Here is a 26,388-nt window from a genome sequence, read left to right as displayed (position 1 = left end):
GGCAACTCTTCATACGTTTCAAGACTCTTACAGTTCCTATCTTTAATCTTTTCTAAACAAACAATCCTATTCCTTCTAATCTTCCCACATGCACCATGTTTTCTACAGCTCTAGTCATTCCCATTGCAGCCTGCCAGACTCCCTCTAGCCTTTCCTGAAGAGTGCCAGAAGTTGTATGCATAGTTCTGGCACAGATCTTTCTAATTGAGTGAGGAGATAACTTTGTGTTTCTTCCAGATCTTCTTTCTATTTAAATGGCTCAGTAAGATGTTTGCATCTCACACCAGCGTGACGCTGACTCACACCCACCTTGTGACTTGCTATAGTCCAACAGACTTTTAATAGGTCACTGCTACATGGACAGGTATTCATCAGGACAGGCCTCTGAATAAGTGACGTAGTCAGGGATCGTGTAAAGTCAGGAGTCACAACCACAGAAGCTGTGCTGTGGTATACAAAATTAGGTTTTTTCATTAATGCCAAAGAGAGAATCTCCTTTCCTTTATTCTTATGGTAAAAATGAGAATTATTAGTTATAAATAGTTATTCAGTGTTGTAACGCTAGATATTATGTATTCAGGGGACAGCTAGGCAGTGACAGGCTTTCTTCGGGGAAGTGCAGTTTGAATAACGTATTTCAGAGGCCTATATTGAGACATTAGTCGGGCAACATTGGAAATGAAGGAATAAATGAAGACTGAAGAAGCATGCGGAGGTTAAAGTTCTTTGTTCTTGAATTCACCAGCGCCATTAGTTAATTGAAAGCTGTCCTTTTATTTTGTAAAAATTTCTTCATCCAGCATCACCAAATTTGATGTTTGCTTGGCTTGCTAGAACTGGGGCATGAAAATACAGAGACTGTCTTGTATTAAGGTAGTTGGGTTGGAAGCACCACCCTTGGTTCAGATGTTCTGGGACTTCGACCTTGCTATTTCCTCTAAGTTCTTCATCCCTTTGAAAACCTGGCTCCTGATCTGTAGGTATTTCTACTTGCCATCTGTGAAGTGGCTAACGTTACGCTTCATTGTTTTAGTTGTCCAAGGCCAAGCCAATGATAAATTAGTCAAAATTATAGTTGTAATAGCAGTGGCCACCAAGATACACATTCTGCATGTACCTGTTTAGATCTGATCATACTTAAGATAGTCAAATATAAACCTGGGGAAAAATCTTTGTAGTAGAACAACAAAACAAACTTCTTCATATGCTTTAAATAAATATTGATTTGTTTGTTCTTGGTCTTGCAGAGCTGAATCAATCATGAGCTTGCTTATGCCTGGCTGCTCTTTTCGTACACATTGTTAATAATGCCAGCAAAAATAGCTGGGAATAATGCTTCTGTAACTTCTACCTACCCAGAAGACAAAACGTAGATAGTTATAGTAAGAATGCTTTCATCCTATTTTGATATTGTTCTTTAAGTGCCGTAGAACTGTTAGCTTATTTTGGTGAACAATTATTGTAATTTAAAAAAAAAAAAAAAAAAAAAACAGCAGTAAGCTGAGTCAAAGTTAGAATTGAATCAAAACATCTCAGGAAAAGTAAAATCCCCACAGCTGGCTGAACAATGTACTGACATATATTCACTTTTGAATTTGGCTCAAAGTCATAGAGTCACAACATGATCAAGACTGGAAGATGCCTCTGGAGATCTTCTGCCCCAACCCCTTGCTCTGAGCAGATTGCTTAGGGCCATGTCCTAGGGTTAGAGTTAGGGTTTTGAAGATCTCCAAAGACAGAAACCCCATAGCCTCTCTGGGCAACGTCTTTGTGTGTTTGACCACGCTCATAAAGAGCTTTTTCTTATACTTAAGTAGATTTTCTTGCCACTGAGAACCACTGAGAAGAGCCTGGCTCCATCTTCTCTACTCTCTCTCACCAGGCATTTATACAAATTGATAAGATCTCCCTCGACTCTTCTCTAGGCTGAGTCCCAGAGATAATGCATGGAAAGAACCCATGGACAACCAGAAAAATTCACTGTTACTCCCATAAATTGCAGTCATTTGTGCTTCCTTGTCTTCTTTCACCGCTACCAGCTTCTCAGTGCTTTTCCTCATCCTCTGACTTCCTTTAGCACATTGGGTGGCCAGAGCATTGCAGTTTCTTCAGTCATGCTCAATCATTTGCAGGTACAAGCAGGAAGATCTTGCATGAATCTAGAAAGGTCATAAAGATCCAAGGCTGCCATAGAGCCTTGAACACCAGCTGCATCCCTCCTTTTCAGTCTTGGATGTGTACCTACATGATGTACTTTTACAACCATGTTCTCTACCTGGGCAGCCATATCTTTCCATAATTCAGTGGCTCAGATGGGTTTGCCTCTGTGCTACTAGCTGTTCTACTTCCACTGCTGCAACCTCCCCTATAGGACATTTGTCACCATCCAGGAGTCAGTACAGAGGTAGAGCACTGTCCACTTCTCTTGTACAGCAATACCTAAATGTTGCACAGTTCCTCCTGTACTGCTACAGAGAATAATCATGTAAAATGGTAGGTAAACCCAGTGAAAGAGAAATATGCCACTAAGTGCTCTCAGGGCAGCAATAACATAATGTAGCCTGTACTAGGAGGTAATAATGATTCTCACTAGTTAATTATACAACACTTTGAAATCCTCAAATGCAAGGTAACAGCTAAGTGCAGTGAATTACTTTTTATTATTATTGTTGTTTCCTTATGTCTGTTATTCCTTGTCCTCCTTTCCTTGTGAAGTTTGTAGTCTAGTCTTAAGAATAAGCTGAACCACAGCTTCTGGCAGCGGTGTCTTTTTCCCAATGTGCATTGTTTATAGAGTCACAACTGAGAATAAGTTGCATAAAGGGAAAATTGATAACACTTTCCCAATTTTATTCTAGTATCAAATGATGATCTTTTAACAAGGAGAAAAGTACAGACTGTGATCCCATTACTTATAAAGTTATGTTTTAAAGGACATGGCAGCCCACACTTCCTCAGTGTAATCTCATGACTGCCCTTGAAAGGCTAGAATTTCCAGGCAGTGCTCTTTTCTATGATCTTCTGTTTCAGAATTGTCTTTGTCAGTGTGCATGGGAAGACCTAGCAGCCAGCACAGAGATCGTCAGGCCTTCTACTGCCTCAGACAGCTACTGCAGTCAAAGAGTAGGGCAAAATTCAGATGACTCAGAGGACTTGATCACCTTCATCTGTTTTTTCTCCGTTACATTGTCAGCATTCTTCTGGTAGTTTGAGCTTATATTTCTATTTGGCTTATTGGCATGGCACAAACTGCAGATCATCACACAAAGTAAAAGTGGCATAAGGCCAGCATGGAGTTCTCTAGAATTACCTTTGCTTGAAAGCAATGCTGATGCTACTTTGAAGTGTATGCTTCAATTAGCCTGTGAATTATGCTCTTGTGTAATTTGCCTCATTTAACTGATTTTGCAGGTAGCCACATTTTTCTTCAGTAGCAAATACTGAGATGTACTTTCAGATGCCAATGTCTCATCAATATCTCCATAATAAAACTATGCATGTAAGGCACTGTGGCTAGATGAATAAAGAAGTTTTGCGAGACAAACAAGATCATTTGTTGTAAATAACAGAATTATAAAATTAGTGGCTGATGAAAGAGCAGTAGCCAATATCCTGTTTGCATTTGAATAAAGCTTTTGTTGCTGTGTCAAATATAATCTTCCTTGAAAACTTAATGCGTGCTGACTTGGATGGGGACGTTGTGGATTTGGAATTGGCTGAAAGACCACAGTCAAAGCTAATAAAAAATGCTAATAAAGGACTGATGTAGGAGCCAGCCTTATGTATTATCTTTACTAATGATCCAGAAGAGGCAGCTTACTGGATATAAGAATTGTTTTGGCATCTAAACTGAGAGGAGTGCCAAATACTGTATGCAGGAAGAAAGAAAGTATGAAAACAGTTTAAGAGATTTAAAAAAAAAAAAAAGAGCTAAAAGAAGGTTTATTTTTAGCATTAGATGTATCTGGGGAGAATTATCTGTAATACTTATCCCCTACGCTAGGAAGAAACTGACATTCAATTAAGCTGAACATGACAGGGCTTGAGTTGCTCATGTACTGAGTTCACATGAGCATTGGCATACTGTCTGCACATGTGATCCATGGCTGCTTATATGTCTGGATGCAACATGGTAGCACATCAGAGTTCTACATTTACATAAATGTAAATTAATATCATATTTCTTTGTATTTATTCTGCATGGGAATAAGCAGCTAGAATAAACGAAAAGTCCTAACCTATCCAGCTGAGGTTAACACAGTATGGCATCAAGAAGGTCAGTTAAATTTTGGACTGCCTACACAGATGTACCACCCAGCAAAGACATTTTTGATTCACTCTGTTGTGATTCTTCAGACCTTTCCATTGCCTAAAGCCTACTCTGGAAACCAAGCCCCTGAAGTTTTGCCTAAGGTAGGCTGTGTCTGAATGTGCGAGGTGCCTAGTTTACACACTTGAAGTCTCCTTTTGATAGGCATGCAAAGCCCAAGAGTGCTGCATTGAAGTGCACATTAAGACACACCAGGATGCATAAGCCAACCACTGCATCACTGACAATCCATGGAGCCCTAGAACAGATCTGTAGTGGTGTTTGTGCTGTTATTGCCTGCTGCAATACTCCTCTGCTTCTACTGAAGGAGGTTGTTGAGCTGCAACCCTGACCAGCAGCTGGGGCACATATTCCACCTGGTTCCTGTCTCCCTGTCTCCATGTCTCCCAGAGCGTGGAATAAAAGTAAACTCAACATCTAATCATTTCCTTCCAGCAAGGGCAAGTTGCATTCGCCTCTGATCATCCTTACAGGTTTTAGAACCAAATCAGTCTGAGTAGAGGCTAAAGTATCTCCCTTATATGCCGTAGCCTTGAGATTTCATCACTAACCTGGCAATTCTAATTCATATCCCTTCTTTTTCTGACACAGTGCAAGCATTTAAGCTGACGCCTCTAATCTGAGTGTGCTGATTGCTGCAGCAAGTCTCCTGTATTGTAGCTTTGATTGAAATTATTTATCCAAAGTACTGAGATGTTCTTTACTGCAGCACCTGGAGTGAAGTGCCCAAGTCTGCAGGTTGCAGAGTCATTCAGCTTTTCAGTCACACTATCTGTAAGTGCAGAAAAAAGCAGTTCCTGCCTGGCAGAGACACACTAATAGAAGAGCTTTGAGTAACAGTTTGCAAACTGCATTACATACAGCACAACATGGCCATTGTCCAAACACTCTAATGCTTCCACTTGCTGGCAGTGAGGAGCTGGCAATGTTTTCATGGCAGTATACAAACAAATTCTTCCTCCTCATGATTTGTTTCCACTGATCCATCTGGTTTGATATCTTGTACCAGTACTAGGTGGCTCAGGGTAGCTGAACTAATTTCTCTGGAAGGCATTTTTGGAATGTGTTGCCTGTAACATTACTGACCTGTATTTTTTAAGAAGTGGCATTATGCTCTGAAGCATAAGTGTTTACCTTTCTTCTAAAATTGTTGGGTTGTGTTCTGCCAATTGGTTGTGTGGCCAAGCTTGTAACATCTGTCAGACCTAACTGTTCATATATTGCAAAATGTGATTAGTCAAAAAATGATAAAATATTTATTTGAGCAGCGCAGACTCCAAAGAATTGTAATTTAGTTCAGTTGGAGTGGTGGGGCACTCCTTGCAGTTAACCCAAAGTTATATTTAAAAAATTCTCACCCTGCAGTGCAAGTCAGCTAGTCTGTTAAAATTCCACAGTGCAAGTAGGTTCAGCAGAAATTTGCAGTAATAAATTCCCTAGCTTATCTGAGTCTTAGGGGAGCTGAGAAATGCTTTGTCTTTAAATTTACTGCTTTTCATAAGCTATTATTTTGTTCTTACATTGCTGTATAAAATATCTTTTCATGTTCTTTATCACGTTAATTACCTCCTGCCCAGAAAATAAACTGCTGCCTTTTTTAGCTTTACTTCTTTTGAGAATCTCTTGTTTATCTCTAAAATGTGTTTCTTCTTGATAAATAAATATTTTTTTAGAATGGGAGAACAGATGTGGAGAAGTAGCAGGGGAAAGAGCAATGTCTGATAAAGTAGCTTTTTAATAACCATTTCATTATTACTCTCATGCATGCCAACAGGTTTTGTTTGCTTTTTACAGCGATGCAGTACACTAAGGAGAGATTTTCACCAGGCCATTCACAGCACTGTGCAAACAGTCGTATATAGTTTAGGTCCTGCTCTTCCATGAGTGTAAGATTTTGAGAAGGTCAGGGGCTGCTCTAAGGTATTGAACCGTAACCACTGTGCAGGTATTATGCAGCCACTATCAAGGCATTTAATGCATCCGTAGATAGTAGCTTAATGTGTAAAACCAAGCTTTCACTGGTTGTGAATAAAAACCAAACATTGAGAGCGTTGCAATTGGGAGCCAGTAACTGAGGCTGCAACTGCGTTCTCTTTCTCAAACCTTAATTTGAAACAAATGAATAAAAGAATATTATTGTGCTTTTCTGTGCTTCTTTAGATCACCTCTGTAAATTTAGCACAGTAGTAACAAGCCATAAAGGCTTCTATGGGTGGTTTACCAAATGCTAGTTTGTAGCAGAATTCATTAGCAGTAAGTGCTACTGGTTGTGAGTCAGGAGCAAGATAGTGTGTGGTTGGAGTAGAACGATATGAAATGGGGCGCTCTGTCCTGAGCTGCTAGGGTCTCCCATTATTTCATTTTATTTTTCTTTGGACACTTCTGCCATGAGAAGCTGAAGAGGTGGATATGTTTTCTCGTTTCATTCTAAGCCTGTGCGTATGCTCACTTGCGTAGAAGGAGGAAATCTGGACATTTGGAAATGAAGCCTAAGGGCATTGGAGGTAGACTGGGAATTCTTGTATGAGGAAGAGTAGAGGACTGTATGATGATGAAAGACAAGGAATTCACAGTCTTTAACATAAGGAGAAAATATATATATATAAGTCTGTTTAATAATTTATAGAATTAAGTCTCTGTCTTCCTGTGTTTCAGATGTACCCAGCATGTTTTGTGAGTTGCAACCATGTAAACAATGTGATACCCAGCAGCGTGCTTTGTATTCCTAAATAACTGGATGTGCAGTTTCTTGCTTGTAAAATTTGATTAGTTCAGAAGTAATAAACTATTTTTGACAGGTGCATTCCAGGCCCCAAATACTATAATCCTACAGAAAAATTTCCCCCCTGGATAACAGTGGAAATTTGACCTGTGCACTATAATCATAGTTGCATCTGTGAACCGTGACCTAACATGACAGCTTGTATAGCAATTGAATTCCTGTTGTTCAACTGACTATTGAATAAGAGCAAATAGTTATACTGACCCGTTTATGTGTCCATTTTGATGCTGGGTATGTAAGCTGCAATCCTTCATTTTATTGCTAGGTTTTAGTTCCTTTAACAAAACATTCGCCCTAGCTTTATAGCATGAGTGTAGAGCTCTGCCTTAAAAAAACGCAAACCATTTTTTTTTAAATTCTAGCATCAGTGGAGTGGTGACTCATGCCTCAGCTGAAATTTTTAAATATCCTCCATTTAGGTATAATAAAAGATGTATTGTCGTGCTTGCCACAGGAAGCAATTTCCTTTTGAATATTTGTTGACACAAAGCAAAACTTCAGGAATGCCAGGGAGAAATGCTACTTATACATGTAGCTTTATTCCATGGAGATACAGATTTTACATAGCTTTGAATGTAAGGAAAAAAAATATGTTTTTTTTTCTCATTGCGTATAGGTCACACACTCCACATTGATATGGAGCAATGAACAAGGGCGTACCTTCTGGTTACTTCCTTCTAAACTGATGAAAAGGAGAATATGATCAAATCTCTTAAGAGTTAAGGGGTTGCTCAGCTTTATCTATTAGGTTTTGCTAATCACCTTTTACAAGCAAGATCAGCATTTTACTCTGTCAAGTAAGCCATATTCTTGTAGTCACAGTCTTTAAAGGCTATCTCAGGCAGAATTATTATCAGTCTCAACAGACTGCGAGCCTGCCCATTGATTTTATTGGTAAGACATGGAACCACAACAATTTAGAAGAATAATTACATTGCATAGAAAACCTGGTTTATTGACCTGTTTGCCATGTGAGTTATTGGATTCCATTCTTGGGGTCATGAAATTACTCCATTTTTCTTTCTGTGTTAGATAAGTGGTGAAACTTGTGAAACCTCCAGCATTCCTTACCAAGAGTAACACCCTTCAAGCCAAGACCCATTAAGGTTCATGAGGACTTCGATATTTAAAGCAATATGAGTAACCTAATAGGTGAAATGACTTTGACAAAATGAAAAAAATAAATATTGCATGAAACTGTAAAGCCTCTTTTCCTTTTCTGTCATCCTGAGTGGTTAAGATGATTATATTGCTCATGATGAACTGAACAAATTCAGAGAGATTGTCAAGGAACTAGCTATCAGTCTTTGTTCCCATCCAATAGTTTTTATTTATTATTTATATAGTTTCTTCCAGTGTAAACTTTTGTTTTAGTTTCTCTTCTCAAGGAATCTCACATGAGCAGTGTAATTACTGTTGGTGAAAATAGTGAAGCTTTAGTGATGTGTAGAATTGCAGCACGAAAATGGAATTTATGATAATCGTAGAACTGTGGAAGTGCTTGGGTTGGAAGGGACCTTAAAGATCATCTAGTTCCAACACCCTCTGCCATGGGCAGTGTTGCCAACCAGTTGAGATCAAGTTCTGTTGACATGCAGATTTGTACAAACACCAACGACTTCTTTTCCAAAGAGGTTTGCCTAAGCTGGCATAGCAAATAGGCATGCCCAGCGACCTGCATCATTTCTGAGCTCAGACAAGAACTGCCAAGGTTACTGCGGTGTTTGGGGAGGCTCTCTCATCCAAGCTTTAATCTTTTGGAAAGGCTGTTTCATGAATCCTGTCTCCTATTTCTCTGGAGCTGTAAGCACAGGCATTGTTCTGATGCTTCTGTGTCGGTTACAAGCATCAACCAATTCAAGCACCAGGACAGCTCTGCTACAATGTAAAATATCAGTGGAACAACTGAAGGCATGGATTGGCTTTCAGTGAACCAGCAGACCTGCAGCTAAGGGGAAAGTAAGCTAATCCAAAATACATGGGTAGAGCAGATGTTCCTTTCATACCACTGTAAAAAAATGGGTTAGCATCCTGGCATAGCACAGCTACGACACAGTGGGCAGCTTGTTCCTCAAGGCCAAGTGTGAGGTGCCCAGCTTGGAGGATGTTTATACTTATAATGCAGAACTGTCAGGAACATTTACCTCAAGTACAGACAGATAGGCCTCCCATCAGGATATAACAGCTCACTGCTGCATTTTTGGCATAAGTTAACTGCAGGACTCGTGTATGGATGTACATTATGACTGAGACAAAACGCAGCCAAAGGATTCCCCACTGATGAAGAAGATTTTACATAATCTTCCTCCTTCCTGTGTGGGGGAGCACAGATGGAAGGAAAGCAGTATCTGTGGAGTACTGGTCTCTGACTCACTTGCAGTTGTGAAACTGCTCTGATGGAGCTGAGGAAGGAGGATTGATACAGAGGAGCACCAACAAAGGATTTGGATGACAGAAAGATGACTATTGATACATCTATTGTGGCCACATCCTGAGATCTCTATTGCCAGAATGTCTCAGAATCACCAAATGGTTGAGATTCGAAGGGACATCTTTGTCTGTTTGGCTCAACCTCTGCTCAAGCAGGCACACCCAGATCAAGGTGCCTGGAACTGTGCCCAGGCAGCTTTTGAACATGAGCTTTTGAACAGCTGTACCTCCCCACTCTCTTGGAGTGAAGAGGGTGATGGGGACTTTCTGTTTCTTTCCCAAGATCTAGGAAAGCTGCTGTATTAGAGGTGGCCAGCATCCAGCCAGCAATTGGTGCATTCAAAAACGGAGAGGAAGATAGGAAAGAAGAACAGAGTATAAACAGAGAGACTGATGCTTTTCCCCTCTTTTTATTGACATGGGACAGAGTTTAAGGAAAGGCTGGTTGCTGTTTTTCCTTCAGTCTCCCCAGCGTTTACCTTGACATAGTGAATAACGATGCTCGTTCCATTTGACCAACTGTATAGCAGCACCACCTGCTCCCAGGCAGCCTGCTAGGTACAGCATAGTGGTACTCTGTCCTTTTTTGCAACACTTCATTTGCAGCAATATCTGAAATTTTGCCTTTCTAAAGGAGAGGTTTAATTGCAGAATCAATTGTTCTGACAAATGAGACCCATGGAATTTTTTTTACTCTGTTAGTGATAATAAAAGTGATGTATTGTCTTTGCCAATAATCTGATTCATGCACCCACATAACAGGATAGGACTGATGTTGTTGCCATGCTGACAATAAAAACAAGACTCAAAGAAATGAGAATTAACACATTAACCAAAAGCAGCAATGGGGGTCTGGAACGTTGTGGAGAGGCAACAACTGTGTTTTTGTACCTTCTACTGTTCCTTGGTTTCATAGCATCATCTGAAAGAAAAATCTGACCATGACACTGTATGGAAAGGTTCCTGAACCAATCTAAGCCCTATCTTTGGTAGAAAAAGATCAACCTTAGCAAATTGAACTTAAACACCACGTAGTGCAGTAAGTTGTCATTAAAATATCAAGCTGGCTCCAGCACCATTCTGCTCCAGTCAGCTGTCCTGCCAAATAGCAATTTGCATCCTCGAAATGTTTTTGAGTATTATAACTAATTCACAAACTCCCTCTGCTGGTCTTCCAGAAGATTAGACTGGTGGCAAAGCTGCTGTCGGCTTGTTTTCAGGCTGACTCAATTTCTTCAGCTTATTTTGGTGTTTCTGAAGAAGCATATGACCAAATTCATGTAAATGACTTTTTAGAAGTGTGACAATGAGAGGTTTCCTGGGTTAGATACATGCTCAGAAATTTTACATGCGTGGAAGAAGGCTTTTTCCATAGTAATGTAAAGATGCAAGTTACCTCCTAAAAGTACTGATACATCCATAAGCAGATAATGATGCTTGATGTTCAGTAACGCCTTCTGTTTCACACATACAGGAAAGAGCACTGAGAAAATAAATATACATTGGTGAATTAAAAGTTTACTGTCCTCAGATATGCTCAATACAGTATGCAGTTTTATGTAGATTTTCAAAAAGCCTGTCATGAGCCCAGGGGTCTGTACTGAGCATTCAGAGGGATGATAAAGTGCAGAAAATGTTATTATAATCAGAAGCAATGAAAAACTGGTTCTGCTGCTGCTTTCTGCTGTATTCTCAAGGTCAAGATTTCTGTCCACAGTTTTTGAAACACGTATCTAGGGCACAGCACTGTCTTAGTCAGTATATTAGTAAATCTCTCTTAGCAGATTAAATGGAGCTGTGGAGTTATTTACTTCCAGCTAAACAATCTCAAGTTGAGAAAGACCTGTAACAACAAAAAGAGCTCTGTGATTGTTTTAGACGTAGCCTTTCCTTGCTGCTTCTTAGCATGGGTTTACTGAGTAATGTACCTGGCTTAAGTCATTCACATATCTGTGGAATGCCTTAATGGAAGGAAGCACATTGTGTACAGTGGCACAAGAGAAAAGCAGAGAGACTATGGAAGCAATCTCAGCAGTATTGGTGACTCTAAGTAGGGCTACAGAGCATAGACAATACAGTTCAAATACTGAGTATCAGTACTGCTCACTTATTGTGCTTAAAGTAGAAGGTGAATGGAAATTCACTGTCACCATTGTGAATGGGGCTTTTTTTTTTATTAACAGCAGCCAGCATCGCTGTGCAGTGATGTAAAACAGAAAGCAAAGAACTCCACCAACCTGCTGATATGGAAATTGCAGGTGAAATGTAGAATACTTTCGCAAATGTATTTCAAACTGTGGTCTAGGGGGGGAACTGAAATGAACACTTCTAAGATGACAGAATGGATTTAGATGTCTTTAAAAATATGAAAGAGTTAGCTGAAATATTAAGCCATCAGCAATGTATGTCTCAGTGTCAGTAGTCTTTTGGCTGGATACTGACATAATAAAGAATAATTCTACCTACTCTGCAATATGCGCATAGCAAATGCCATTCAAATTTATAAAAAGTATAGCTTGAGAAGCTTGGTGTGTGCATGTTTTTTTTTTCTGGGCAGCATCTTCTCATGCTGATGTAATTCTTCATTAAAGCATCATCCAAGTTTTGCCAGAGGATGTGACAGCAATATGCAGTTCATCCTTTAAAGACTTTGGGAAGATTGGTCTGTTTCTTTGCTGTCTCTAATATTAGTTCAGTAATTCCCAGAGGCGAGTTGGCACTGTGACTCCACTGAAATGAAAATGAACTTTGTAGCTCGGCGGTTAAACCATCTGCGGTTCTGATCTGTGTATCCTCCGATGGCTGTGTGGTGACATGTTTTTAGCTGTTTTTGGAGATGCTGTGAGGGAGCGTACAGAGAACACCCATAGTTTTTTATTTGTGGCAAGATGAAAGAAATCTTGAAGAGCTTTTAACACAGATTTTGTTGAAAGAGAATGTAGCGAGCCTGTGGTGATCTTAAATATGATACCAGATCATAAAAACCTTTGGGAGACCTCTAGTAATTATTATGAGAGTCTCCATTCTCAGTTAATAGCTTCCTAGAATAAGGAACAAATATAAAACAAAAATCTGTGTATTAAGTGTTTTGGAAAACAGCAGCTCTGCGTACAGTGACTGTGGATTGAGGTGCTTGAGAAGAGATATTTGGAGTCAGCACAGAAATGTTCCTATTCATCTCTTAGTACACATTTCTTACCTGTGTCGTGTTTATAGGCCAGTCCGAGTGGCCAGAGACAGAAGGTTGCTTTCAAAATATATAGGTTATTTTCTTCTCCATTTCATCCAGTCAGGTGGATGTGCTGATTTCATCCATTCCAATCATGCTTTTCAGTAATCAGCTTTTATCTGACTTTGCATATGGGAAGTGATATTAGTATGCCAGCCAATGGGGTATACTTTGTGCATACACGTAAGTAATCATAGTGCTTAAGCATTCTGTTTTTTACACTTACCTTTTATTAAAATACGGTGAATGATGCAGTTCTTACTAGCTGAGATTTTTTACACAGCATTGTGCAGCGCTGGATTTGGGTAGAAGTAGAAATCCGTTTAAAGACCACAATTAGCATTTTGAAGTGGTCTTTAATTCAATTTAAAATTAAATGTGCTGAACATAAAAATAAGTTGATCAAACACAGTTTAATTGAAATCCAGCTCATTTATTACAGTCGCACGGAGAAAATGGACTGATCTCAGTGTCTCTAATCAGCATGCTTTTGCCTTCCAGAATGACAATAAGGAGATCTTAGCCTTCACTTTTATTTTTCAAGGGTTACCTTACTAATCCTTTGACAAAGTACAGGATTTGGAGGATTAGGTCTCAAAGTGGAAGACTAAATCAGAAGTCAGGAGAGAATGCGGTGTGTCTCACCATGTCTGTGATCTGCTCATTTGTTTAGGATTTAAGCCATTACTAAATTCAGTGAAGCTGAAACAATTAATCTTAAAATGACTGGAAATGGGTGAAGTGTCCAGATGTTAACAGCTTATTTACTTCTACTGCAGTAACATTAAAGAACACTAATCAAGATCAGAACCGGGTTCTTCTCCAAGTTGTATAAAGATAGATAAACAAGATTTTTCAGTCATTATTTCTCACCAAAGTTCTAACTGACATTGATTATCCACAGCATCTTTTCATTGCCAAACAGAAGTGTATATTTTTATAACAAATGTTGCCTCCAAATTTAATGCAAATGGCATTTTTAAAAAAGAATTAATCGTGAGTCCCCTGATATTAAAAATTACAACAAAAGCAAATGTGTTCATACCCATTTTAGAGACATGAAGTTGATAATCTCAGTTAGCTTTAGGATTATTATCAATTTTGTTTTGTTATCTTTTCAAGGGTATTTTTCTGCCTCATTTTACTTTTTATTTTTTGTTTCCCAGAGCTCTTTTCATAAGTCGAAATGTATTTTTGCAGAACACGGGTGCCATACAGGCTTTCTGTTAAAGCCAAAATGCTATGGCACTGAATGATGTTAACGACCTAGATGCTGTCAAGAATGTGCAGAGGGACATGCAAATGATTGCAGTGAATTGTGTATCATTAGCGCTGTAGTTAAGTGCTGCAGAAGAGATTCCTCACTGAATCCTTTGTGTCAGTAACTTGGAACAGTTCATGTCTGGTAAAATACATGGCTTGTCAATCCTATTTACATTTGACACTGCTGAGAGGGGCATTTCTTAGCACTCCATTAGAAGAAAGGTGGTGTTAACCTGTTTGTAATGACAACATCCAGTAAATACAGCTGGCCATTTCTGTTAGCATTTCTGTGAAGTAAGAAAGGGTGACTCTTTAGTAAGATGTTTCTGAACCTACATATGTACTGTTGATTTTCAGTAGTTTCACACCCTCTTCCTTGCTTCCTCTTTTTTTATTGTTTAAAGGAAAATCTGTCTCTCTCTGTATTTCCCAGTGAAGCCTGTAATATTTACTTCTCTAGGTCTGCTTTCCTTTGCCTTTTCATTCTGTTTCTTGCATCTTGTCTGGTGCTTGTTGTCTGCTTCCATCAGGCTGAATCTTCCCCATCTGGGAAGGGAAGGCAGTGGCTCTTAGTGGGCCTCTTTTCACCTCATCTGTGTACTGCACACAGGTGTGGTCTCCCAATACAGGAAATATGTGGAGCTCTTGGAGGGGGTCCAGAGGAGGGCCTCAAAGATGATATCAGAGGGCTGGAGCACCTCCCCTGCGAAGACAGGCTGAGGGAGCTGGGCTTGTTCAGCCTGGAGAAGAGAAGGCTGCGGGGTGACCTCATTGCAGCCTTCCAGTATTTAAAAGGGGATTATAAAAAGGAGGAGAAACAACTTTTAACAAGGGTAGGCAGTGATAAGGTAAGGGGGGATGGTTTTAAGCTCAAGGAGGGAAGGTTTAGATCGGATGTCAGGGGAAAGTTCTTTACCAAGAGAGTGGTGAGGTGCTGGCACAGGCTGCCCAGAGAGGCTGTGGATGCCCGGTCACTGGAGGTATTCGAGATGAGATTGGATGGGGCCCTGGGCAGCCTGGTGTAGTACTAAATGGGGAGGTCCATGGCCCTGTCTGGGACAGAGGAACTTGACAATCCTTGGGATCCCTTCCAACCCCAAACATTCTATGATTCTTTGATTCTATGACCTAAGATGTGATTTTTGCTTTCCTAAGATGGGATGAAACTATTTTTGAGAAACATGTAAAAGTACTGTGTTATGTAAGGAGCTCTTAATAGGAACGTACCTTACAGCATGCACAGAAGATTGAAGGCAGTACTTTATCTTGTGAACCAGGGAAAAAAGCAGAGTCACGAAAACTGTCTAAAATTATTATAGTATTCTTTATGTTTGTTTTTATTTTTCTGCTTAGGTGCTGACCCCAGCACAAATAAAATCAATTTGCCTGGCCATTCTGGAATCAGGAAAGCAGTATGCAGTGAAGAAGAGGAAACCGTTCCCACTCATGTATTCCTACTATGGAACTGAGTATCTTGGTGAGTAGAATATATCATGTGCTTTGGCAGTGATGCAGTGCATAGATGCTGAGACAGTAGATGGTTTACAAATAGAATATATAAAGCCTGTGGTGTGGGATTTCTCCGGAGTAAGATGAGATGTTTTCTGTTCCTAAAAGTGATGTTTCTTATTCTTAAACCTTTGAAAAAAGTGTTTACTTATCATTACTGTGAAATATTGAATCTTTAAACTTTTTAGTCTGGTTCCAGTTTGGTTCGAGTTGCAATTGAGGTTATTTCTCTGCAGGTATATCAACTGTGTCTAACAAGGCACAATCAGCTCCAGTTGGAAAGAAGTGTAGCAGCAAATATTCAAGCAGATAGCACAGTAAGAGTGTGCTTTCACATTTAGCTTGGGGAGCTGGAAAAGACAGAAGCAGTAACAAATAATTGTGTCATGCAACTGAAGTGTTTTCATTTCAAGCACCGATGTAATGTGCCTGCAGAAGACTAAAGATCCATGCACTTCACTATGAAATAAGTCCCCAAAGAAAGATCCAAGGGGATGGAGGTAGGACCTAAACCTCCCCTCTCCTTTTGACTGTTGCTGTTCTTTACAGGTGCAGCACATGGACTTTCATCAATCCTTCAGATGTTACTTTCCTATTTTGAGTACCTGCAGCCAGCAGATCAGGAGCTTGTGTGGCAGAGTGTTGACTTTCTCATGGACCAAGAGCAGAATAGCAACTGGCCTCCTGAGCTGGGGGAGACGATCGAGCGGGAGAATGAGCTTGTTCACTGGTGTCACGGAGCTCCAGGTTCTTTTCCCTTTGATGCTATGCATGGCCCAATGTTTCTCTACATTTGGTGATTCCATGTAGAAGATAAACTCAGGTTAAATTTGACTGGAATTGACATTTTATGAGATGCAGGTGAACTATTTATTCTGTCAGTTAAAACTGTTTTGTTTATTGTCAGAGCAGCTAGAAGGACAGGCATGTTTCCTACTTTGTTAGCATTTGTGATCAAAGCTAAAAGAGTTCTGAGGTTCTGGAATACACAGATGCAGGTACACGTGTGAGTATTGAGAAGGCATTCAGAAGAATTTTTCCCTCTCATCAGAATCAAAGGTTAAGCCTACGCACATTACACAGAGATACATTAATTTGACCAAAATATTTGCATGTGATGGAGAGTTTGTACTAGCAAGAGGCTTTAAAAAAAAAAAAAAGCATCCATATACAACTGCTTTTAAGAGAGAAAGAGAATACTTATCTTGGATTCATTAGTTAAGGCTGATGTCTGTCAGTTCAGAATCTAGTCCAGTACCCTAGCAATTTGCTCAAGGAATGCTGTGTGTTGAAATTGCTCTTTCACCCGCTGCAGAATTTTATTGCTGACCAGTCCTGTGGGTTTTGTAACATGAACCTAGAAGGTTACAGAGAAGCTGACTTCTGTTCAAGAATGACCATGAGCACTGAGGCATTGCTTGTCAAATTTTTCTATTTGAACTTCAAAAAGTACACAATTAGTTAATATCCCTCAAATGAGCTTTTTGTTGGTGCGTTATCTTTTTGTTGGTATGACGAAGGAGCAAGCTTCTTGCTCTTGCACTCTAATGAAATGACATGAAAACAGCTTTTGCTTATCAAGCTTTTTTTATTTTTAAGACAAAAAAAGTGACTTCTGTGGCATGGCTGGCTTAGTGAGGAAATCTGCAGGGAAGATGCCCTTTTTGTTTCAACATCATGACATTTTTTACATAGATTTATTAATAACTGGAGAGATGCATTGAGACTCAGCCAAGGTGACAAAATCGCAAAGGTCATCGAGAAGTTACTTTAGAAGACATTTGCAGATATCTAAATTCATTAATTGCTATGGTTCTTTCCCAGAAAATCCTGCATCCTATCATTGTTCATAGGCAATAAAGTGCACATAGCTTATAAGGATACTCTCCAATTCCTTTGGTGTGTATTATATTCAGACCACGAGTGAGCTATTAAAAATGCTCCCTTACTCAGGTGCTTGATTTGGTCATGCATATTCTTTTAAGGTTACTGTGAACTAAGCAGTGCCATGCTCTGTTGAAGATTATGATCAATTTATTTGAATCTTCTCAAAAAATAAGCTGAATAGTTTTTTTTTTTTTAAATGAGGTTAGTATTCATAACTGTTCATAACAAGTTTTTTTTCTAATTCAGTGAAAAATTGTATGTATTGCCACTACAACTGTATGGCCCGTCTTGCCCATCCTTGTGTTTCTGTCAATGTAAAGAGACAAGGTGGCTGGGGATTTGAAATGAGCAGAACAGTGATGAGTGCTTCCTATTTTAAAGAAATATGCTTAAAGGATTGGGAATATTAGAGCAAAACTTGAAGTTAAGAGTTGCTTTGAGAAGATTGAAAGTGGTGGTGTCACAGGGAGTGTCTAAGTTTGTCTTATCATATGTTTTGTAGCCTACCAGATACCTGTCATATGTAGACATGTAACATTGATATGTGTGGAGCATGAGATTGCAGGTTTATCATGTCAATCCATTATATATTTATGTATTAATCTTTGTTTTGTTGTGTGTTCTATGGAAGCCTTGGCCTACTTATTACAAAAGACTCTTCACTGCTGCTTTCTTAGGCATTGCATATCTGTTTGCCAAAGCTTACCTGGTTTCCAAGAAGCCTCAGTACCTGGACACTTGTATCCGTTGTGGAGAGCTAACCTGGCAGAAAGGCCTGTTGAAGAAGGGACCTGGAATATGCCATGGAGTGGCTGGTAGTGCTTATGTGTTCCTGCTGCTCTATAGGCTCACTGGAAACTCAAAATACATCTACAGGGCCCAAAGGTTAGTACTCCTAACTTCCTGCGTTCAGGGTCATACCAGAAAGTCTCAAGAACATTCACAAAGCTGCTTAGAGCCTGCGATTGCAGCATCACGTGCAGTGCTGTTGTCAGGCTGCCTGCAGTGGGAGAGGTGCCTGAACTCCCTCGGCGGCCTTCCTGCCTGTGGCCTGGGATTGCTGTTGAGGGGAGCTGGGTGGGAAGGAACAGCATTCTGGGATTTCCTATTTCTGTGATTTACTCTACATGTTTAAACTGATAATAATCATCATCATCTTTTCTTCTGTTTCTTAGGTTTGCAGAGTTCTTATTTACAGAGGAATTTAAGGCTGGTTCCCGGGCATTAGAAAGTGTATATAGTCTGTATGAAGGCTTCTCGGGGACTGTGTGTTTCCTGACTGACTTGCTGCAGCCCAATCAAGCCGAGTTTCCTCTCTTCAGTGTCTTTGTCTAGAGAACAACGTCATTCAGGGCTGCATTCCTGTGGCGATGGGAGAGGGCACCTGTGGTTTCACCTATTTGTGAGAGGCTATTTCCAAAACAAGCCAGTGGTACCACTAATGCTAGCCTTAATGTAGCTGGGAGGCAGGTGAAAGTAAATTCACTTGGGCTTTGGGTAAGGGAAGCATGTGAGCAAAAAAAAAAAGGGGGGTGGGGTCAGTTCAAAAAAGGGGAAGGGGTTGAATCTGATGCCGTAGATATTTATCTGTAAAGAAGTAAAATATATTTAAGTGATAGAGAAAAGAGCATTATCAAACTTTTAATTTGGTGGCTACACAGGAGGAAAAGCAAGCGAGAATTAAGGGACATGCAAAGAAGAAACAAAGTAATACATCCAGGATGTTTTAAAAGGAGACTTGCAAAAGCAAGTCTTTACGCAGTGATGAACTTTCCAGGGAGGGCATTGTAGACGTGTCACTACACTGCACAAAGGCAAAATCTGGGATTTTGTACCTAGACCACGTTTACTAGTACTAGTGCCATGTATTAGAAATAGCTGTATCCTGGAACTCTTTTCATGTGTACAGTAGGATAGTTCTGTAGCTAGCTATTTACGCAGCCTGCAGTTTCAAAGGATCATTTCACTGAGTAGAGTTTCAAGTGTGTAAATGAGAACTGAATTTGGCCCTTCCTTTTGGAGCTCAATCTGTGGTGAGGAGCTGGTCTCCTTAACTAAACTCCTCCTGGTTTACCCTAACTGTGGCACTCTTACCAATACTTTCCCTTCTGCAGGGATAATTAGTGCTGCCGTGGAGACTTGGATTGGAAAATTACATAGCAAAGACACCACTGGCAGACGCTTCTTCACAGTTAGGCATTGCTAGAATAGGTATTGTTCAGTGATACAAAAGCTTCCTTTAAAAATTAATTACCTTGAGCAGCATTTCTGAACAATAACATACGTAGTTCAGAGAACAGAAGAACAATTTTCCCAATGAATTGTTCATTCTGAGCCCTGAAAACTGAATGCAAACCTCTGATGGCAAACTGAGCTAAAGAAAAACCTGATAGAAAAACTCAAATTGCTTCTTCTCTTAGTGAACAAAACAATGTATGTGCCCAAATGACTTGTAGTTGTAGAAATAAATGATCTCCTCAATACTAGTTGCACTAGCACTTAAGGTTGCAATTATACTGTTTCATATATATTATATTTATGAAATGATAACTAAAAGCTAAAGAAAATGCTAGCATAGATTTGTAGTAGAAAAACTATAAAAACAAAACCTATATTTAAAAATCTTTACTATTTTTATTTATTTTTATTTATATGGGAATAATGTAATGCAATTACCTTTGAGGACAGATTGGGAAAGCCAGTATGTCAAAACTTTGCATTTAGAGTGAAAAAAGTGAGCACTGCTGAACATTGCAGTCTCTCTTTCTGCTTTCTCAGCTGGAGAAGATTACAGTTTCCTTGTATTTAATGCCTAATGGATTAAAGTTCCCATTTAATTTCAGTGGCTTGATAAGACTGTAAGATAGAGCTAAGTCTTGCAATCCTTCTGCATTTTAATACACTAATTCCATTCCTACTCATGCCACTCATTACAACAAGATGACTTGCATTACTGTGAGCTGCAGATTAGTATTTTTGCTATTTGTTTTGCACTGTGCAGCTTTAATTAATTACCTAATATTTCTTTGGTGACAAAAGTAATGCAGTTCAGCTTATCAAGTATTTGGGAATCTTTTGATGAATGTTAAAATTCAATACACTGATGTTACGGGTTTATAATTTGTGGGATAAAGGGTCTTTTAAGAAAGCCATTAGTGTCACTTCCTTCATCACTGTGAGCAGTGAGATGCGTACACATAGGAGCGTTATTTCGTAGAGGGGTTTACATGTGAGGCTTAACTGAGAATGGAAAGTCCCTGTGCTCTGCCCAGCCATGTTCAAATGCACCTGTTAGATAAGCAGTGCAGATCCTAAGCCCTTTGGGATTCTTATCTAGTTTCTTCCTGTAAAGCAGATGGATAATCTATTTTATAGCTGGAACCTTTTTTAACAAGTTCTTAAGGAAGGTAACACTTGGTCTATTCACTTTTTCCCTGTGATCATTAATTTGTCAGTCTCCATTTGTCTTGTAGGGTAGTGGTACTTAGATTCTATCTTACTGTAAGACAGAGAAATGGGTTCTGCCGTGATCGGGCTCAGGCAGTTGCAATCCTACACTTATTGCCAAGTATTCTATTTACAGATGCAAACATTACAAGGCCTAGTGCTCTGATAACCACATAGTCAAAAAACTTAACCTGAACTTAAGCCTTAACAGAATCCACGCCTATCAGCACAGTAATCATGTCCTCCTGATTTTGTTCCCAGTGCCTACTTTTTAATTATCATTAAGCCACAGCATTTAACTGCATCCAGTTAGATTTCTTTTTCTCAGGAGAGGCTTGGAGAAGGAAATCTTTGCCAAAACCTCAATACATCTACAGCACAATAAATAAACAAATGCAGTAATTTAGACCCTGAACAAGTCATGAATGCTGACATTGTAATATATACCACAGGTGTTAAAATTTACCATAAACAGTATGTCTCCGTAGGATTCACTCCTCTAGATTTAGATCAGAGAAGATTCAGATCATTTAAGATATAAATAATAGTAACAAAACCATCTGGTCTCACGGGATACATCTTGTAAAATCTTGGAACAGATGTAGCAGTTAAAGCTGGTTCTTATAGCTCTGTTGCTTTTCTTATCTGACCTGGCTGGGATGAGGGGGAGATGGGATGTGCTGTGGTCACAGCTTCTGAACACAGCGTCCATATACTCCAAGCCTCTTCTGAAATTGCCAGTCGTTAGTCATTAAGTGGACATGAGTTTTCATCTTTTAATACTCTTCAACTTTATTTATTTATTTATTTATTTATTTACTTTTTATTGTTTATATAAATGCTGTTGCAACCTTAATTTGTTACAATTAAGACATGGACAGGAAAGCAACCTGACTGGAGCCTTCGGCACTTTTAATGTGATAAAAAAAATTAGGTCCTTTGTGTTCCCTCTGTTGCTTGGGGAAACCAATTATGGGTCCTTTGCTGGGTCTTCTCAGCTGGATGCTATTTCCTCCTGCTCCGCAATCAAACCTAAGAGACTGGAAGATCATATTCCTGAATAGATTCTGCCACAGCGCTGTGACAAAAGACTGCACTACCACAAACTTCAGAAGCCTCTTTCAAAGTGTAAAACACGAGTTACCAAGTCACCTGTGCCCATTAGTCTCTCTACTTTGTTAAGTTTCTAAAGTGTAGGCAATAGGACTTTAAGTGATACAGTAGTATTTCTGATTATGCTGTTAAAGCCAAGAGGATGCATTGTGTGGGTATTGGTGCTTATTTGTGATGTACATGTGTTTGTGTGGTGCTGTCTGTGAGTAAAGCTGTAGATTACAAACCAGTTTAAGGAGCTATATACTATTCAAGACCTTTGGTAGGTCATCTATAGGTTACTGTTGTAGAATAATTTTGAAGGAAATTAGATCTGTGATGTCAAGATGTAGTGGTATTAGGATTTGTAGAGCTACATGCAATACGTTTCAGCAATAGTACAGTTCTAACAAATATATCTTTATTTTTTCCTGCTATTCACAACTTATCAGCATGACAGTATTCTTGTTTTGTGCTACTGCTTTCAGTATCTCCTTTGTTTGCACCATTGGTTCTTTCACTTTCCCCACCATTCTTTCCCAGTCTGTGAATAAGTCTGGAAGGCTGAACAAGCAGCCCACGCCTTTGTTCTTGAAAATTAAATCAATTAATTTTGCTGAAGGGGGGTGTTCCGCTTATTTGCATGACATTATTTTTAGGTGGTCTTTTCTCACTGGCTAGGCCATTTCCCACCTACTAAGGAAAAATCATTATACTGTAGAATAACTTTCATTGATGATAGGCATCATTAAATAAAACAAAAGAGAAGTGTGTTCACTTCTCTGGTATCTCAGTTCTACTGACAATCAGAAATAAGTGGAATGGATGAACATCTCAAAACATGCATTTAAATAGTTCTGGGAAATATGCACAAATGAATGCAACTAAAGTGATCACTGTTGTCACTACTTGGTGAAATTAAGTAATGCCATTTTGATGTTCTAGTAATAAGTATATCAACATACAGACAATATGACAATTACATTGAATAGGTTTGGTTTTTTTTTAATTCTGTGGGTATCTTAGTGGTCTTTTCCAACCTTAATAATTATATTATTCTATAATTGTATGAAAAAAAAATATAGGTAGGTATCTGATGTATTCAGAAACATACAGGTGCAATGTGCTTCAATGAAAATGTTCACAAGCAATCAATCTCTTTTTACTTAAAGCATCATCTATATATAGCATCTGCCAACATACTGCATGTTTTGTGAAAACAGAGAACAATTTTAGCATATGCATGCATTTTGAGGATATATCCTTATTACTTCTTTTGAAATTTTGACCTGTAAGATCCATGGACAGAGTGCATCTCTGAGGTCTGCCAAATAAATCTCAGGTGCAGTAATCTTCTCCTACATGGACTGAATATTCACTGACACGAGTGCATATTGTAATCTGTAGGAAGTAGTTTATCGGGGGTAAGAATTGTTCTGTGGCTTGTAAAGAGCAATCTTCCTGTGAAGAAATACACAGATGAGCAATTGCTGGCTAGAGTAATCTTGCGATTGCTCTGAGAAGACATCTGAGTTTATATAATTACGTCCTGGATTAAGAAGTAAGCAGCATAAAGCCAAATTAAAAATAAATAAGAAAATGACCAAAAATCACATCACTGAGGGAACAACATAATTCAAAGCCATAATCCAAAAATGCTCAGGGCCCAAAAGAAGACAGCAATTTAAGGATGTGAACAGGCATTTTCCAAGAGAATAGCACAGTTTGATTCATTGCACAGACAGGGGTACAGTATGCGCTATACAGGTAGTCATAGCTGCCTTCATTGCCACTATAGCAAAGTTATCATATGCTGAAAAAATTCTGCTTATAAAGGAGTTGCCTGTAGCTAAACCTACTGCCTTCTATCATTTAATAGAATAAAAGTAATGTACACGATCCTTAAACAGTTTAAAAAAATACCCAGAAAACTAATATGCCCAAACTTTTTGACTTGTCTTTCACTTATTAAATTTTCTGATTAACTTGTATTGTCATTGGCATCACTGTTGGTCCTATACTCTATATATTTAAAAATCATGCTCTGGAAAAATTCCATCCATAAATAGCAGTCTGTCTGAAAATACATAAGACAGCATTTATCTTTAATGTGTACAAGGAAGTCTCTTGACATTGTTCATTGTGTGACCACTCTAAGAGAAGATGGAGGCATTTAGGTCAAGCACAGAAATACCAACTAAAATGGTAGAAAATTCCTTAAAAACTTACTTTGCCTAATGGTAAAATGGTATTTGAATGAAAGATACTTTATAATGCAGTGATATTCATCAACACCACTGCATGTCTATACATAACCAGGTTGGACATCCAGTCTAATGGGAGGTGTCCCTGCCCAACGCGGGGCTGGAACCAAGGCAGTCTTTAAGGCTCCTTCCAACCCAAACCTCCTATCATTCATGCATACTACCCAGAAAATTTTATGTAGAAGTCCTGAATTTAATAGTATCCTGTAAGTGAACAGAAAACAAATCCTATTCAAATATTAAATTCTATTTCATATAGAAGAGAAAGGCTGCCTGACCTGAAATTAAGCTCTGCTTTTGTCTTCATTACCATTACCACGTAAAAGGAGAAGGTTTTCTAACAAAGGTATAATTTTGCCACTGATTTGACCTCATGCTCTTGTTTTAGGGGCCAGATATGCAACCCACTTATGTCGGTGGTGAATCTCCATTTGATTTCAGGCATGCAGGGTTACATCCTTCCACATGTGTGAAATTGGGGCAAAACTGCATCATTCTAGGCCCCAAATCTGCAAACCTTCCTCAGTACAAGTCCCATGGGATTACTGATATTGCTCATATGTTAAGAGGAAAGCCAGCATACACAGGGTCCTATCTGATAGCAATTTTATACCCATTTTTGCTCAAAATGTCTGCTATATGCGTGAAAGCCAATACCAATAAAAAGTACAGGGAACTTCCATGGCATTACTAATAAAGGTTGTTACTTTATGTCCAGTTTCTTTTGGTAACACTTCAATATATTCCAATATTCAGTGTTGATTTCTTGAGTATATGCTACATCCTAGATTCATGTCTCAGTGGAATAGCTATTTGCAGCCATACTGTCGTACAGTCTCTTTAGAATCAAGATTGATTTGATTCTTTAGAAATGCACCTTATTGTTTAAAAGCAGGACACCTGCTCTTCTAATGTTTTAAACACTGTGATCTTACAGAATGTGTTTATTGTATTAGTTTTGTATTGTAGATTATGACAGAAAATAGATTTTATAGCTTTTTAAAAGCAGTGATAATACTAAGCTTCATAGTGGCAGAACAAACTGTGTATATCCATGATATTAATATTAAAGCTGTGATTATATTTTGCCTTAAATAAAAGCCCAACCTTGAACTGTATGTCTTTGCATTGGATTGGTCAATTCTATATCTTCCATGGCAGCTTTGGTGACGGCAGCTTTTCTTTCTGAAGAAAATTAGTGACTCGGGGCTCCAGGACTTTCAGTGGTATTGTGTTATCAACGGTAATATCATTTGTCTGATAATGAGGTAAAGCATTCATGCTACAGATAGGGATTCATCTGAGCTATCCCATGGTAGTGTCACAGGAGATAACAGGAGATGGGCTTCTTTTGGCCTGCAGGTTAAAGCTTGTCACTCTGCTGTTTAGTTTCACTTAGCTTCTATCCCATTACGTGGAATATGCATCACTGGTGGCCTCTCCAGAAAGCCCCTCCACTCCCAGTGAGGAGCATGAGAGCATTTAAATCATACAATCACCGAACTGTCTGAATTCTAAAGGACCCTTAAAAACCATCTGGTCCAACTCCGCTGCAATGAACAGGGGCACCTACATCTACATCAGGTTGCTCAGAGCCCCGTCCAGCCTGACCTTGAGTGTCTCCAGGGAGGGGCATCCACCGCCTCTCTGGGCACCCTGTGCCAGTGCCTCACCACCCTTATTGTAAAAAACTTCTTCCTTATATCTCCCCTTTTCTAGTTTGAAACCCCATGTCCTATCACATCAGACCCTGCTAAAGAGTCTGTCCCCTTCTTTCTTACAGCCTCCCATAGATACTGACAGACCGCTCTCAGGTCTCCCCAGAGCCTTCTCCAGGCTGAACAGCCCCAGCTCCCTCAGCCTGATCTCAGGGGAGGTGTTCCATCCCTTGGATCACCCTTTAAATAACCCAGGCTCACCCCTAACAAGGTTCCTCTGCTGACATCAGTTGAGCTCGGCAGCAGAGGTGAGTGATGGGGGTCCACAATTGCCTGTGCAAAAGCAGTTCAAGAAACATCCCCAACAGCGATTAATTGGCACTTTTTCAGTAAATCTGAGGACAACCTCAGTAGCATTAAGGAATATTAGCTGGCATGCACACGTAGCTATCAGCGTTCTCTCCTTAATAAGCCAGTAGCATCTCAGACTCCACATT

At 39.3% G+C, this 26,388-nt stretch overlaps 1 protein-coding gene across 1 annotated transcript in view; it reads left to right on the top strand.

The window, feature by feature from the left end:
* The window catches only part of LANCL3 (LanC like family member 3), a 34,627-nt gene extending 9,276 nt beyond the window's left edge, over positions 1-25,351 (top strand). The window contains exons 2-5 of the mRNA XM_085210080.1: positions 15,388-15,511; positions 16,093-16,290; positions 18,108-18,315; positions 18,606-25,351. Of these exons, the coding sequence (XP_085066206.1) occupies positions 15,388-15,511; positions 16,093-16,290; positions 18,108-18,315; positions 18,606-18,765 (690 nt within the window). The 3' untranslated portion in view covers positions 18,766-25,351. The remainder of the gene's footprint in view (positions 1-15,387; positions 15,512-16,092; positions 16,291-18,107; positions 18,316-18,605) is intronic.
* Positions 25,352-26,388: the final 1,037 nt, after the last annotated feature.

Source organism: Meleagris gallopavo, chromosome 1, assembly GCF_905368555.1.
Source record: "Meleagris gallopavo chromosome 1, MGAL_WU_HG_1.1, whole genome shotgun sequence".
In the NCBI taxonomy this organism is placed as follows: Eukaryota; Metazoa; Chordata; class Aves; order Galliformes; family Phasianidae; genus Meleagris; species Meleagris gallopavo.
This window is presented reverse-complemented; position numbering and strand designations above follow the sequence as displayed.